The 16,819-nt window shown below is 36.8% G+C and overlaps 1 protein-coding gene and 1 long non-coding RNA gene across 9 annotated transcripts; one reads left to right on the forward strand and one right to left on the reverse strand.

The window, feature by feature from the left end:
• Positions 1-1,666: 1,666 nt before the first annotated feature.
• LOC113271586 (aspartokinase 2, chloroplastic-like) lies at positions 1,667-5,719 on the reverse strand. 2 transcript variants are annotated; one of them, XM_026521486.1, is made up of 13 exons: positions 5,543-5,719; positions 4,892-5,434; positions 4,720-4,802; positions 4,595-4,635; positions 4,209-4,363; positions 3,922-4,071; positions 3,740-3,835; positions 3,487-3,603; positions 3,081-3,200; positions 2,766-2,981; positions 2,375-2,491; positions 2,168-2,230; positions 1,667-2,053 (listed from the first exon to the last, which is right to left on the reverse strand). In XM_026521486.1, exons 2-13 carry the CDS (start codon positions 5,297-5,299, stop codon positions 1,892-1,894), a joined length of 1,728 nt encoding a protein of 575 aa, XP_026377271.1. In that variant the 5' UTR covers positions 5,300-5,434; positions 5,543-5,719; the 3' UTR covers positions 1,667-1,891. The 2 variants fall into 2 exon arrangements, with proteins under 2 accessions (XP_026377271.1, XP_026377272.1); XM_026521487.1 differs by having other exon boundaries at positions 2,772-2,981; positions 5,543-5,718.
• Positions 5,720-12,984: 7,265 nt separating this feature from the next.
• LOC113271587 lies at positions 12,985-16,480 on the forward strand. 7 transcript variants are annotated; one of them, XR_003322216.1, is made up of 7 exons: positions 12,985-13,176; positions 13,556-13,657; positions 14,663-15,236; positions 15,373-15,462; positions 15,576-15,627; positions 15,736-15,871; positions 16,050-16,480. It is a non-coding gene; the product is annotated as an uncharacterized LOC113271587 (long non-coding RNA). The 7 variants fall into 7 exon arrangements; XR_003322214.1 differs by having other exon boundaries at positions 14,663-15,462; XR_003322217.1 differs by lacking the exon at positions 15,576-15,627 and having other exon boundaries at positions 15,373-15,467.
• Positions 16,481-16,819: the final 339 nt, after the last annotated feature.

Here is a 16,819-nt window from a genome sequence, read left to right on the forward strand (position 1 = left end):
ATTATTATTTTAAGGTTTTTAACTAAATAAAATTAATTTATTGTTTCTTTGTGAATGAAACTTATTAGTCCTGCATTATGGAGTTTCCATTTTTTTAGTAGTTTTAAGAGACTATATAAATCTTTTAATCCCACATCGAGGAATTCCTCTTCTTAAATTGTAATTGTCTATTAGATAAACAAATTCTCTACTTTTGTAAAATCTACGGGAAAGGGAGATCCTCTATTTTTTTAGAGAGACCTCCAAGGTCGCAAGGTTTGACTCCTCTACATTGCCTCGTGTTTCTCAGACAACTAGCAAACTGCATGACCCATGAAAAACAAGAATACAAACTTCATATTAGGAGATGTGGTTTTATGGGGGTGTCAACCTATCTATTTACAAGAAAGTTTTCCACTTTGTGTTGAAGCATGCAGCTACGTATATGTTCTGAAATTTGCCATAAAAAAGGTAGACAACTACATTATGGAAGGAGGTGCCCAAATTGTAAGAGCAAGTTTTATGGTGGAAGAATTCCATCTTCCATATTCCACGACACCTCAGCATTTGGAATTGATCATGGAAGCTCAAGTGTAATAATGGAAGATTTCCAAAACGCCAAAAGGAATAGCGCTTAAAGTATTTAGATTGACTATGCAGACTTTTGTTTTTTGTGCCAAAGTCCTGGCAAATGAACATGTGACACGTATTCCTTTTTTTATTGTTTCATACAGATCCCAAATAATAATTACTGCCTACTTTGTCGGCTATCTTACTTGATGGGATTTTTAAATTTTTAATACCAGTTTCGGAAATTTGAGTGCCATTCTGAAACAGAGTAGTAGCGTTTAACGCCAATTTGATTAGCACTTTTTGTCATGTAGTGCGCTATTCTGAATAGTATTTTGCGCTGATCTGATTAACACTCAAATGGATTTCCACGGGACCTTCCACAAAACCATGAAATACTGCTTGGATTTTTAATGGAAAACATCAATTTGGAAGCCATTAGACTTGTCATTCCACAATTTTTCCACACATGGAATAGCTTGGATTCCACTATAAGACTTGCTCTAATCAACCTCATCAACTCCAGCAACCAAGTCCCTCCATGGAGAATAAGGTACCATCTTTCTGAGATCCGCAGGCTAATCGAAGATTCTAGATCTATTCAGTTTCAGTATACCGATAGTAATGAGAATGTTGTTGCCCATAACCTAGCGAACTATCCAAGCTTCGGCTGAGACTTTCAATGCATCCACAACAGAAGAGGCAGAAGTTCTGAGCATGCTGGGGACAGCTAATTGGTTGAAGAGCATGGACAAGAACTTCTTAGAATTTTGAAGCCTTGTGAATTTTTTTTTGGGTTTTCTGTTTGAGAATAGGCAAGGCAATGAAGTGGCTGGCATCTTGGCAAAAGAAACGCGGAAAAGGGGAATATAAAAACAACAATGGTTTGATGATGTCTCACTTCTTAGAATATGCTTTGTTATCGGTTGTTTTTTCTAGTTTAGAAAATAGGATTAACAATATGTTGCAGACAAGGGAAATCAACATTTTGGAGAACTCCGTAATCTTTCGCTGTTACAATATAAGTAATTTTCAGACCGGTTTGGCAGCTTATATATATCCCCTAGTTAATTGCTAGTTTTTCCATTCTTTGCCATGTTGGTGCTTCCGGCCAGCAAAAAAAGAACAACTTCATATGGGGTGCTCTTTATTAAAAAAGATCGATTTTCTTCACAATCAACTGGACTACAAGCACCGGAACTTAGCAATGTTAAGAAAGAACACAATTTTTAATTGCATATTCATCAGTTATGAATAGCCAACACTTACTCCTGAAATTTTTTAAATGACGAGCTATACTAACTGACAACAAGATGTAACAAGAAGAATACGGAAGTTGAAATCAGTTCAACGATGAGATGATGGGAGTTGAAACGACCGATCCATTAGTTGTAATCTGTTCGGAATCGAGTTCTGAGAAACTGCCTCTCTCAAAGAACGTAGAGTGTAATGACCTAACGACTTGTTCTGCTTCGCTATCGTTTACTATCAATGAAATGTTCACCTGATAAATATATCAAAACACATATTAACTTAAAATCCTATAACTTAAAATCCTATATATCACGTGCTCAACATAATACACAAAAATACAGCACGAGGACAATCAGGATAAAACCTTGGACGCTCCCTGAGAGATCATCTGGACATTAACTCCATGAGTTCGAAGAACATTGAACGCCTGCATTGATATTCTCATGTATTAGACTGAATAGGGAACTTTAGTGGGCAATGAAATACTGCAATTACCCATAAAACTATTGGATGTTGCTTGTTTTCTAGAAATTGAACAATAGTCAAATACGTTAAAAAACTATCCTCTCACCTTCTCTAATATCAGTGATGATCGCTGCACATTTCCAATTAGAGAGATGATGGATCTGTGTTGAAGGAGATTTACAACTGCAATTTTCTCAAGCTCCTCAACCACATGGTCAAGTTCCTATACCAAGATGCCAAAATTTCCAATCAGCTAAAGAAACACAGATGTGTTGACATAACTACATAACTCTAACTTGAACAAAAAGAGAGCGCTTCTTAACTAAAAAATAAAAAAGAGAGGAAATAATATTATAAAGAACCTGTATATGAAGTCTTCGAGTCTTAGGAAAATCATAAGAGAAAAACATATCTTTCTGGAAGTAAAGCATGAATTCTTCCAATGCAAGACGTACTTGAGACTGTAGCATGAAATAAAAAAAATTTAGAGATCATACGCTTGCCTGCTGAATCAGTTCTCTACTCCAAAGCTTTGAGGGATCCAAAGTCAAAGATATACTGACTTCACTTGTTGCAACCACATCAACTGAGATGCCCAAATCTTCAAATATTTCAAAAACCTTAGCAAGAAAACCAAACTGACCCAGCATTCGAGTGCTGACGATATCCAGCATGGTAACATTTCTCTTCAACACAATGCTGGTTAATACAGCCTGAGATGGCAAAACAAAATTTTAAATTTCTAATGTTTACGCGGTATCAAAAATTACTTTCAAGTTGATAATCCAATACTTAAATTCAATACTACTCACCTCACTCATATCTCTGCACCTCGTTATGAAAGTACCTGGAGCTTTAGGGTTGTAAGAATTCTTTACTCTAACAGGAATGTCTCCCTCTCTAGCTGGTCTCATGGATTGAGGGTGCAGGACCTGCAATATAACAAAAGCAGTTTATTGCACATGTCATATTTATATATCTATCTGTTGTCCCAAATGAATTTGTGTTACTACCATTTACAGGTCCACAAACCAGATGGATTTGGGAGTAATCACAAATCAATATAAAGGGACAAGCCTGATCTCATTTAAAGAGGTTAGTTAGTTAGAGTTGAGTGTAAACACATATAACCTGAACCATTCATATCTACAACATTCATGTTAAGAAGGCAAAAAAAAAAAAGAAAAAGAAAAAGAAAAAAAGAGAATCAAGCATTACTTGTGCACCAAAATAGGCAAGTTCAGCCGCTTCATCAAACGTTAGATATGGCACAGGCATTGCACCTGAATAGATATTGGGATCACATGTTAATACTCCATCAACATCCTTCCACACCTGTCAAATGATTACGCAGGAGTCAGCTATGATCATATACAGGCATAATAGTTACTACCATGTGTGTGTATGAGTGTAAGAGTAAACAAGTTTGTACTGTATATGCAGTCTGGATTCTAAGGAACTTAAACTATACCTGAATCTCTCGCAAGCCTAACGCTTTACCAATTGTTGTGGCAGTCAAGTCACTACCTCCCCTCCCTAAAGTAGTTACTGCACAAGTTTTCCATCCCTGTAATCAGGTGTAAAGAAACCATGTTAATGAACAGAAGCCAAGATCATAGTACAGAAGTACATGTATATAGCTAAATTTAAGACCTTTCCAAGGAAGCCTGTAACAATAGGAATTGCAGACTCTTTCATCCAATCACCATGTAATCTCTTTGCAACAGCAGGATAGGTTGCTTCTAAGATGTCTGCGTTTGTGAATTCGTCCGTGGTTATAAAACCAATTTCAAATGCATCATACTGCAAAGTAAAGCAATAGGAAGTGGCAAAGTTAGCGCAGTCATAATTGTCAAATTTAAGATACAACTCAAAAGAAACTAACTGGCATATATAAAAATTTCTGTAACCAAGTGTACTGATGATAAGAGATAACATACTTGGCGAGCTTTAACACCAATTTTATTCATATAAGCTGCAAATATTCTAGTAGACATGCATTCCCCAAAAGAAACAATATAATCTTTTGTGCGAGGAGTGAGCTCTTTCATCATAGCAATACCCTTGAGAAGCTGCTCCAGTTCTTCTAGGTGAACTACAAAATGTTCACAGAAGTAATTTATGTATAGGTTAAAAGTTGGAACCATTAGTATGAAATAAACCGTGAAAAGAAATCTATAAATAAAAGAACAAATCAGCAATCAGACAAAACTGAAGACCACGTTACACATCAATGATACTAAGATTGAAAGCCCTAAAAATCCAAACAGAATTTGACTATAAAAACACACAGATCAAAGGTAATACTTAAGTAATGGACCCTTACCAGCAATAACAGATTTGTCAACTCCGAGTTCATCAACGGTCCTACATAAAAGTAAAACATAACTTAAAATGTCAACAAACTCAAAATAAAGTTAGAAGCATAATAGAAGCAAAGAGATTTCACACCTATAATGCAAGTCTTTAATGAATTCCAATTCTTTGATTTCTGATGCATGAATAACACCGCAGCTTACAGCTTTTTCTCCAGCCTAATAACAAAAACAACCCGAATTTATCACTCCCTTCCTCAACCAAGTAAAAACATAACAAAACAACTTAGTTCCCACAAAGTTTATACCTGTAACAACTTGTTGGTTGTTTTACCCATTGCGGAAAGAACAATGACGGGCCGTTCCTCAGGAAAGCTACGTATCAATTCAGCAACTTCTCTCATCCGTTCAGCTGAAGCTACAGATGACCCGCCAAACTTCATCACGCAAGTAAGCAGTTGCTCACCAGTGTCACCAGGACTTCCATTTGTAGTGTCGTCTGCATTGCTTTTATCACAACTTATTTTCAATCCTCTATTCCTGCTATCCCTACTACAAGAACCTTCAATCCTTGCACATACTAATCCAGAAATGGAACTAATAGACAATGGAAATTTAAGCTGCTGGTTTCTTTCAATTAACAAAGAATTTCTCCTAAACTGATAACCGCAATAAGCTGTTCTAATACCATTATTAAATTGCAATGATGCTGCCATTGTTGAGCAGCTTTTTTAACCAATCAAGATCTGGGGTTTCGACAAATGACTCAAAAAGGTTAGGGTTTTACTTCAAATCGATAGTAGAAGAATCAATGTGAGCAAAATGATATTCCTTCCTTTCTGTATTTTGATCTGTCAATCAATACAACAAATAACAACATCACGTTAGTCGAGAGAAATATAAGAAAACAAATGAAGATTTTCATCATTAGAACGAGATTTATTAGTATAGTGAAGTACCTTCCTCGCGAGAAGGGAGGTTTGAACAGAAACAGAGAGGGGAGGGAGGTATTAAAGAGAAAAAATTAGGGTTTTTTTCTTTAATTAATTCTCTGGTTTCCGTTGACAGAAGGAGCTCCAGACTCCAGGAAAACCAGAGAATGATGTGACGGCGGGAGTGTTTGAGGGGTGGAAAATAAAAAACGTTGATTTAGTAAAATCTTTCTTTTCTTCTTGGGAATTGTTTGTTTATCTCCATGTTTGAAAATCCGGGTTAAAGCCCACAACCCAAGGAACGGGTTTTAAAGGCCTGCGTTGAGTACATTTATATGACACAATCTAAACGTGAAGAATTCATCGGGTATGCACTCCGGTGAGATGAATGCATCTATTCATGTTGCATCCAAACGCACCTTTAAAAAAATTCACGCGTGGGGCGCAATGCCGGGGTTCGGTAGGCCATGTTGTCCGTTGTTATTCGAAATGGTCTATATTCTAGTTTTAGACGGAGAGTGGAGCCAAAATGATAACGTGCATGCAAGGCTGCACGGGAATCGGTCAAGAGGACCTGTACCGGTCTGGAATCGGAAATACCGGACCGGAATTGAATCGGTACCGGAGTAACCGGTACAGGGACCGAGACAGGATGTGAAGAACCGGTACAAGCATCGGTTCTGGGGGGAAATACCGGCCTGTACCAGCCCAGTTGTACCGATTAATTTCAGTCGTTAAGATCTTTATTATTTTTAATCCTATTCGTCCAATTTAGATAACCCTAATACTAATATCTAACTCTGAGTAACTCTTTCACTCTCATTTTTTTTTCTTCTTCGTTTTTTTTTTCCTCTCTAAAGCTATGAAGAGCAGCCTCTTCATCTCTGAGTAACTACGGCTACCCTCACTAATCAATCAGGCAATCACCAATTCACGATCATCATCAAGTGATTCAAGTCTTACTAGTTAGTACCTATCAATCAATCAGGTAATCTTTTCGATTTTCTTTCTGTTTCAATAAAAGGAAACCCTAGAAATTGAAAACGATTTTAAGTAACAATATCGCTTGATTAATCAACTAATCCTAGTGTTTATACTCACGCAGGTTAAATGCTGACTGCGAAGGATACCAATTTCTTCTTCGTCTATCAGATTCAATCTACACCTTTTTGTTTCCAAGGTACTTTACAGTCTTTACTTATTCTTATTCTTTTGATTGAGCAATCTATCTTATGAGATTAACCTTGTTGATGTGAATGATTTAGGGTTTGACATTGATTGAGAGTTTGAGATCGATTTAGGGTTTGAGAATCGAGATTGATTGAGCAATACATGTTATAATGAATACATAGATGTATTGTACTCTGTACTATTGTGTGATAAGTGATAACTATGATTCTATGAATGGTCTTGCAATTATGAAGATTGTAAAGTTCAACTCTTCGAAATCATATGAATTTTTGGAAGTGTTAATGTGTTATGTTATGTAAAATTCAGATGCTTGTCATTTTTGAAATTCAGATGCTTGATGCTTGTTATGTAAAATTATGTTTGCTTATCATATCATTTTTTTTTGTTAGGTGATCATATCAAATGCAACTCCAACTACAAGTGCAACTCCAACTACAAGTACAACTCAACACACAGAGGTTGGATCATCCTCTCAAGCTGCATCTCACACAAATGATGAAATTGAAACTGCAACTCCAACAAGTACAACTGAAGCAGTTGAAGTTGGTAATAGCAAAAAAAAGCACGACAAAGTGAGATCAAGTGTTTGGTTGGAAATGACTAGGATAAGTGATACTCATGCTGAATGTCATCATTGCCACAAAATATATGCTGCTCACAATGACGTAAATGGCACTACTGGATTACAGAAGCATTCGAATATGTGTCCAAGAAATCTCAACAAGAAGACAGATAAGGGACAACCATCTCTGTTGATGCCACCTCCAAAACCAGGTTAGGATGGTAAACTTATTTCTCATACTTACAGTTATGAAAGGTTAAGAAGGCATCTTGTATAGTGGATAATTAAGGATGAAATACCTTTTAGAAAAGTAGAAGGGTCAGGCTTTGTGGCAATGATGCAAGAGGCACAGCCTGGGTTAAAGGTTCCAGGACGTATGACAATTTATAGGCATATTTTAAAGATGTATGTAGAAGAGAAGAATAACCTAAAGAATAACCAAGAAATCTCAACAACGGACACATGGACATCACCAAATAATTTTAACTATATTTGTGTAACGGTTCACTACATTGATCAGAACTGGAAACTGCATAAGAGAATACTCATGTTTTGTCAAGTTGAAGGTCACACAGGTACTGCAATCAGTGAGAAGCTGGTGGATTGTTTGAAGGATTGGGGGTTACAAGATGTATTTGGTGTCACTCTAGACAACGTCAGCGCCAACACAGTAGCTATGGATCATCTGAAGAAAGTTGTTACTAGCTGGACAGGATCACCAATTAGAGATAAATATTTACATGTAAGATGTTCTGATTTTCCACTATTTTGCTCTACAATTTTTACTTCGCTTACAGTCACTGTATACTATGCATGCACCATGCCTTAGCTTACTTTCACTGTATGAAACATAGACCATTTGAAGAATGTTAGTGATTGTGGATTACTTATGCGATCATGTATCTCTTAGAATTGCAGATATATAACCCTTCAGTTATGTTTCATATCATGTTCTAAACTTTCTTCAGATGTAAGCTCAATGATGACAGTATACATGTTATGTCATTGTCAATCAATCCATGCTTAGGATAACTTATAGTTACAGACATAGTTCTGAATTTGTGTGTGGTTTGCTTCTTATAAACATAGTTTCGAATTTCTGTGTGGCATCTTATAAGTTATGACTAATTGTTTTCTTGGTTATTTGTTATCAGGTGAGGTATGCAGCCCATGTTCTTGCTCTTGTCATAAAAGATGTTGTAAGGCTCTTTAATGAATCAGTTAAAAAGATAAGGTCAGTTGTAAAATATGTTCTTAGTTCTCCTTCTAGGTATGAAAAGTTTAAACAATGTGCTTCCCTAGCAAAGGTAGTTTACAAGAAAGCACTGACTTTAAATGTGTAGACACGATGGAATAACACTTACTTGATGTTAGATGCTGCTGAAAGATATGAGAATTTTTTTGCAATGTTAGCACAGATTGATGAGGACTTTCAAGAGCGGTTTATTTTTGAGCAAGACATGAAATTTATTTTACCAAGTGATGCTGATATTGAGGCAGCCGTAGCAAGTGATGATATCATTGAAGAATTTGTTGAGGATATGAAAAAAGATGAAGAGGTTGAGGAAATGGAAGAAGAGGTTGAAGAGGTAGATCCAGCAGGCAAGAACAAGGTAAAGAAGGAGAATAAGAAGAAAGTAGTACGGACTCATGCTCCTTATAAAGAAGATTGGAGATATGCTAGAGGTCTTGTGAAGTGTTTAAAGGTATTCTCCAATGCAACTGTCAATTTTTCTGCTTCTACACAAGTCACAACTCATACTTTCTTACGGGAATTGGTATTCATCCATGAACAATTAATTGAATTTAGAGAAAATGTGGCATCAGATCCATTTATTGCACGTATGTCTCGTCTTATGTTTTCCAAGTACAATAAGTATTGGGGTGTTTATGAGAGAATGAATTCTGTTATGTTTTTTGCTCAACCGTTGGATCCAAGAGAGAAACAAAAGGGGCTAGAATTTACTCTTAACTGTTTGTTTGAAAACAATTCGTGGGAGGTTCAAAGAATTATGGGAAAGGTGAAAGTAGAATTTCAGGAACTCTTTGATGATTATAGGTCAGTGTATTCAACTCATGAGGAAGGGTCATCTGGTGCTGCTCCGGTAGTTGCCAGTTCAGTTAGCGTGCAACCTCAAGGCTTCAAATCTAGAATTCAGTCAAGGATGAGACAACATTGGGAGAATCCAAGTTGTGTTGAAGAAGCAAGAACAACTGAGTTATATAGGTACTTGACAGATGTGATAGATGGAAAAATGCGTGAAGTAGATCAAGACGACGACTTTGACATATTGGCTTGGTGGCAGGCTAATGCAAACAGGTATAAGATATTGTCATACATGGAAAGAGATATATTAGCCATGCCCGTGTCTTCAATTGCCTTTGAATCAGCTTTTAGCACCTGGAAGTGCGTGCTTACTCCATGGAGAGCTTCTTTGTATACAACGACAATTGAGGCATTGCTCTCTACTCAAAGTTTTTTACCAAAACCCATTGCTCTTGATCTTCTATGTGATTATGTACCTGATGATGATGGTGAAGATGCGGCAGGTACTTATTTAAGTTTCTCTTTTTTTTTTTTTGCTTTCTTATCTTTTTTTTTTGCCTATTGTTTATCTTTTTTTTTTGCCCGTTGCTTATCTTTTCTTTTGCCTGTTGCAGTCTTTATTGAAAATCTCTTAAAAGGTAGTGGCTCTGAGAACAACAGTGGTGCTCGTGCTTAACTGAAATGGTGGTTGCAGGTTTAGGAAATGGAATGTTGGTTGCAGTGAAGCAATGCAGTGACGAAATGTTGTTTTAGTTTGTTTCTCTGAGAACAACAGTTTAAGTAATCTAATTAGCCTTATGAACTTATGTTGAACTTTTTATGGAAATGTTGAACTTTTTTTGATGTTAAATATTAAACTTATAGAAAATTGGACTTGTTGTTTTTTAGGAGTTTGTAAAATTTTTCAGGTAAAAAACTCGTACCGGAGGTACCGGTACAACTCCAGGTACAAGTACAGGGACCGGTCCTCAAAGTGAGGTACCGGTCAACACCAAATATAGGGACCGGTTCCATAAGAGAACCGGCCTGTACCGGACCATGTGCAACCTTACGTGCATGGTAAGGGCAACTCCTATGACATGGAAGTAAAAACATCCATAACTTAAAGGAGTATCCACGTAATGCGGACCCTTGGTAATTTGTGGAATCAAAACTCACCATGGTTAAAAAGTACTAAGTTGATCCATCCAGATCTTCCTTGACCGGACTGGAAAAATATTTGCATGATTCAGAAAATTGAAATTTGCAACATTCATGACTGTTGACCGTTGCTAAAACATTTGAATTAATATAGAAACATTATTTTTTGAAAGGCAAATATCTCCTCCGGTTAGTGAGGAGCCGGATGGTAAGATTTTTTTTTCCTCCGGACATTAATGACCGGATTTGAGAATTAAAAAAAAAATACATTCGGACACTAAGTGACCGGATGGGGTATTCAGATAGCCTATGACCGAATGGACACTCCACAGTAACCTCCACACATATGTGGAGTAGCATCTCGACTTAACAAATATATGGATGATAAATTCACCCATATTTGCGTTTTTTAGTCCATAAGATGCGGATAATCACAAAGTTGTGGATGATTTTCTTTCCCATAGGAGTTGTCCTAAGAAAAATAATAATCGCGTGGGCTTAATTCAATTTTGACTTCGACCGAAACAAAATAATTCAGTGCTGACGTTTTGATGAACATTTCTTTTCTTTCTATTTTATGACTTTGTATGACCATTATCATAACACAAAATTGGTTAAAAAGACCAAAACCCATAATTCCTGGAAAACAGACTGGTAAGTTTTGATACTGTTTATATGGACAAGAATCAAAAAGATACTGTTCAAATATTTTGTTTGGTTATTTCACTCAACTTTAATAACTAGTTTTTATACCCACGTACTAAAATGCCATTTTATTCATATTTTCCACCACCAAATCTTGTTTATATCCGTAAATTACATATTTTCATGTCGTGAATAAGCTTTTGGAATAGTGTTGCTGATTATAAGAGAGGTCAGACTTGCGAACTGCAAAGTGGAGTCAAAATTCACCTCCTTCCATCTAAACAATCCATGCAAATACAAACAACGTACGAAATTAGAAATCCACTATCCATGAAAAACCCACTACATAAATCATAAGAAACTTACATAGAAACCAAACAAAAACTTTTTTTAAGCAATTTTAAGAAAACCCACTGCAAAAATCCTAAATTTCGGCAGAATGAAACTAGTTTCATCATACTTTAAACATGGGCGAAATCAAACTCAACGCGATGTAAAACAGGATGAAGCCAGTTTCATCTTAGCTAAGAATGTGGGAATCCAAACTTAACCCAATATAACACAGGATGAAACCAATTTCATCCTTGTATAAAAATAGGATGAAACTAAATCCAATGCAACCTAAAACAAGATGTACAAAATACTCATCTAGTAGCAATTGATGATAAAACCAGACTCATCCTGTGGAAACACGAGATGAAACCAGTTTAACTACAAAAATGATGGGCAAACGTGAGGGATGTTTTTGAATGTCCATCACGAAAACTAGTCTATGATGACACTAATTTTCTCCGTCACATTTGCTTAGTCCTTTTGGGACGGCCACAATGCAATATCGACGGACACAACCGTCACCATGAATATGAGCCGTCACATTTGCTTAAATGTACGAGTCTTCATGCATCCACCGAATCCGGCACCGAAGTGAACACCGAGAGGGGATCGGATGGTCAGAAATATCCCTTCTCTGTATTGGAATAGGGGTGGGGCATAAGTGGGCCCCACCACCCCTCACACAATTTTTCATGGCGCACCCTCGGCGCTGCTTCCTCGGTCAACGCATCATTTTTGTAAATGTATTTTACCTTGTTAATTTGACTAGTCAAAAGTATGTCGGCATAATTCTGGGCTGCTCTAAATCCTAGTTAGTAAGTTCGCGAATGATTCGCGAATCATTCGCGAATTTTTCCGTATCACGAATTTTACCGTCTTATTCGCGTACGTTTGCAACTCCGAACCCAAGTCGCGTATTATGTGGTATTCCCGGATTATTCGCGAACCGTTCACGAATTTTACGTATTCCGAATGATACGTCCGCTTAATTCGCCATAAATTCTTTAGCTTTTGCTTTTCAAAGACTCCACTTTTTGGGCTTTACTGCCTTCCGAGCATACACGACCGAATATTAGAAGTGTTGTAATTTTTATGAAACAAAAACGACTGAAGAGATTTGAAGGTGAAGGTGAGAGAGATCTCAAACTCACTAACCAAGCATCTAAACCACCATACGACGTCCTCTTGGATAACTAATGTTGTATATATTATTAATATCATCATATTAAGTTTATTTTTTCTTTAAATAACTCACACATATGCATAAAAATTGGTCTATGACCTTATAAATACAAATTATTTGTTATATATAGATACCGAATTTTCAGAGCCGAACTCACATTTATAAATCGAATTATACACGTACGTATGCCGTTCCGAATTACTGACGAATCACGTCCCGTTGACCGAATTTTGGACCGAATCTGGATTTTATAAAACCGTATAATACTCGTACGTTTGTCGTTCCGTACGTTTGCCGAATCCCGAATTGCTAACTAGGCTCTAAATTACCTTATGTTTTCTCTCTCACGGGTATCGAGAGTAAAGAAAAACTGTTCTTCTTCGTTTCCCATTTGCATCTCCTTGGCGTTTCCAGTTTCTTCCATGTGAACTTAGAAATCCTCTCGCATGTTTTTTTCTCTAAGCTCGTCGGTTCCTTCTCACTCTTCAAAGAATTAGTTCATCTTCATTTTCCAGATCGGCGTTTTCCGGAACTCCCTAATCCGCTGTTACAATCTGTTGGTATTTTTTCCTCTCTGAAATATCGAATGATAAGTTTGTTTGTTTGTTTGATGTATGGATCTGATTTATAGTTAGATAAATTAAAGGATGTGCTAACTTTTAAGGTTAAATTTCAGGTTAATTTTGAGTTTAATTTTATGGTTTGTAGCGAGATAATGTTAGGCATTTCTCTTTTTTTCCTCTTTCAAATTCAGGGATTAAGATGCGATTGATGTGATTGATGTTTCTTCCTCTTTAAAATTCAGGGATTGATGTGATTAATGATGCAACCGTAACACGAATTGTTCTATTTGATTCATTTACTCACTATTGATCATGCAACCGTAACACGAATCACAAATTAAGTAATTTCCTCAAGACTGGTTTTTGAATTTTGCAGTTCATTGAAGGTTACATGGAGGTGGTAATGAACGATTTAAAGTCCATCGACTCGGTTGATGTTGATTGTATTCCAATCTCTGCATTAGTGATTCGATTTCAGGTACGTAAGAGTGTTTGTGTATGCAATTTATTCTGTTTGGTTAGGCTCAACTGAGCTGGTCACAATTGACGCACAATCATTTGCTTCAGTATTTGTGAAATTACTCGGTACCTTTGACAGCTGCATCTAGTGCTCTTGTAGACTTGATAAGAAATGGATAACAGGGTCAAATGTAAACCACATTGGGGTTCAAATTTGTACGGATAGTTAGGATCGTCACAATAATTCTCTAAAAATGCTTATATTAATGTCCTGTAACAATGCTTTGAATTAGCTGCTTTAATCCATCCATATAAGTCATTTATGTAGAAAAATTGCTTCGCATCTTTCGAACTTATGAAATAATTTTGTTACTGTCTGGCTACTAGTACTTGGACATGACCATATATACATCTATTTGCTTAATTTTAGATTTAGTGGCATATATTGGGATTTGCTATTTAGGTGTCGTCTTAGAGTGTTTCTTTAGACCCCCTTGATTCCCTCCCCTTTTAAAAAGATGTAAAGTGAAATTTTGTTGCATGGTTTCAAAAGGCGTTTGTGGGGCGCGCTTTTTTGCGCTTCAGGTCTTAGGCGCTTCTAGAGCGCCGCTTTACGAATTGGTTTATATTAGAAAATACAAAGCTGGCCTTTGAAGCCCAGTAGGGCCTGTTTCACGTTTTCTAACTAAATACTAATAAACCTAATTTATGGGGCATGATGATATGAATGATGCAGACATTCGTGACTAGTATATTTAAAAGCTCTTGGGTAGAACAGGCAGTGTCAGTATGCCATATGCTTAGTTTAGTTGTTCCTTTTACTATGTCTGAACTTCGTAGTTTTCTTTTATTAATTAGGTTGACAACTTCTTATTTATACATATTATTATATATTTTGGAAAGCTCGCTTTCGCTTTACGCTTTAGTATGAGAGCGCTTCGCTCCACGCTTTCGCTTTTTAAAACCTTGTTTTGTTGCATTGATCAAGTGTATTAGTCAGTTAATATGATGTCATCTTACACAGGAATCACTATTGAATGACGTCCATATCCAGAGGGAAGTGCTGCTGCAACCACTTTGTGCAGTAAGGGTGTCCTCCTATCCTCCTTGTCCATCTCCTTCGAGATCTTTAAAAACTGGACTGGTTTTAGTTCAAGTTGGTCCTGTTCGACCTACTCTCCATTATTTTTAGTGCATGTCTGTATAGAAATTGTCTAAGCCTGTGGATTCTAACGAAATGGTGATGACACCATAGGACCCATTGCTTAGGATGTCAGAATATTCAATGATATAAAACAACACGAGCTTCTGCAGCAAACAAAGGAAGGCCTTGATTAATGAGGAGGGAGTTACTGCCGTAGAAATTAAGCTTTTTCTCTATTTCTAGCCACAGCAGCAGCAAAATAAGGTGGATTCGCAGCACCATCAGCATTGATCATGATAATATTCGGTGGCGGTGAGTTCCAGAATGGAGGACTCGTTTGCACATGAAGCTGGTTGCTGGTGACCAGCGAGAATCTCACTGCAATAAATGTTAGCCCAGAAATTTGCTTGCTGCTGGGTGGTTTCAATTTTGGGCTTGGTTTTTTGAAGGGCAGGTACTGTTTCTTGGTTTCCATAAACTCCATAGAACTCGGATGCTTAAGGATCTTCCATGATCTTGTATGTGAAGTCATTGAGCTATAACTCCTGTTATGGATGCTGCTGAATCTCTGACACGTGCAAGTATTACAGCTTGAGATGCCTTGACGGTTCCGCCAGGCTACCGCACATCTTCTGCTTAAAGATGAAGGTCTACATGTTCAGGGATGCTAAGTATTGCTGGTAAGGTATCAAAATAAACCATATTTGATAACCATAAGCAAGGGATTTTTATTTTTTTCAAATTCAAAAATTTATTTGGATTAAAATAAGCCATTGATGATAATGTTTGACAGTGACCTGTAAAGAAGACTTGCATTAGTGTAGACCAGTGTATGTTTTTATATGGTAAAGCTAATTGCGCCTGATATTTCCTTCCATTTTGTCAAATTTGGTCTGTTTGCGTAATCATTCCCATTTAAATTAACTCATTGTCTTTTTTTTGCTTTGCTTTAGCTTCCAACTGGAATCCCTATATATGGAACCAGAGAAGTTAGTGGACAGCTTGAACGGATGGGAAAGAGAGCAAGTTAGACAACTGAAGGTGTTGTGTCTCATTGCTTTAACCTGAATGGAAACTACTGAATATGAGGTAACTTCAACTACTTCTTTCCAGTAGATTCTCTTCGTATCTAATTAAGATCATACCTATATAGAGTCGCCAGCATATAATCGATTAGTTTAAAGTTTAAGAAATTATTGGTGTAGATTTTCATTTTCATTTATCTTTGTTATTCTTTTATTTGACACTCCAACTGTATTATGAACAGGTAGCCAAGTTTCTGTTGTTCAATCTCTTTTAGAAGAACTTGTTGGGCAATTCCTGGTGTATACGTGAAGCGAAGATATCAAGCCGCTTTCCGTTAATGGATTCCAAACTTCTGGCATTAGTGTTGAGGGGCCTCAAGTTCCATATTTTGTGAAAGAAAATCGTCTACTACTTCAGGACGGATAAATAGCATACTTATCGGTAACAATTACCGCTCCTTAATCTTCTTCTTCATAATAAGTAACGGCAATGTTGAAAACAAGATGCTGTGTGACTCATCTGTCGTATAGAATGAAAATTTTCTATGGTTGTGAATATATGTATTTGATTGCAGCAATAAATGTGGAAAAAGTATGTGTAAATGATGATTGCTGGAGGCATAATACAGCAGTGGTTTCAATGTAACAGTTCATTTTATGTTGAAATTTGTAACGTTTATTTCCGTCCCGATTCGTCTTATTTGTGACGCCCGTCCCTATTGAGCAAGTCAAATGCGACGAGAATTATGCTGTCACAAATAATATTGTGACAGCATTGCCGCCCACTTACTGTCGCAAATATCTATTCCGTCACACTGGGCCAATTGTGACGGAAAACTAAACTATGCGACAGTTTTTGGCCGTCGCAATAGGGCCTCATTTTTGTAGTAAATTTCATCCAGTAAAAACATAAGATGTACAACCGATTCAACTAGTAGCAACAGATGATGAAACCAGGCTCATCCTGTTGAAACACAAGAGGAGACCAGTTCATCCAATTAACACAAGATAT

Source organism: Papaver somniferum, chromosome 4, assembly GCF_003573695.1.
Source record: "Papaver somniferum cultivar HN1 chromosome 4, ASM357369v1, whole genome shotgun sequence".
NCBI lineage: Eukaryota > Viridiplantae > Streptophyta > Magnoliopsida > Ranunculales > Papaveraceae > Papaver > Papaver somniferum.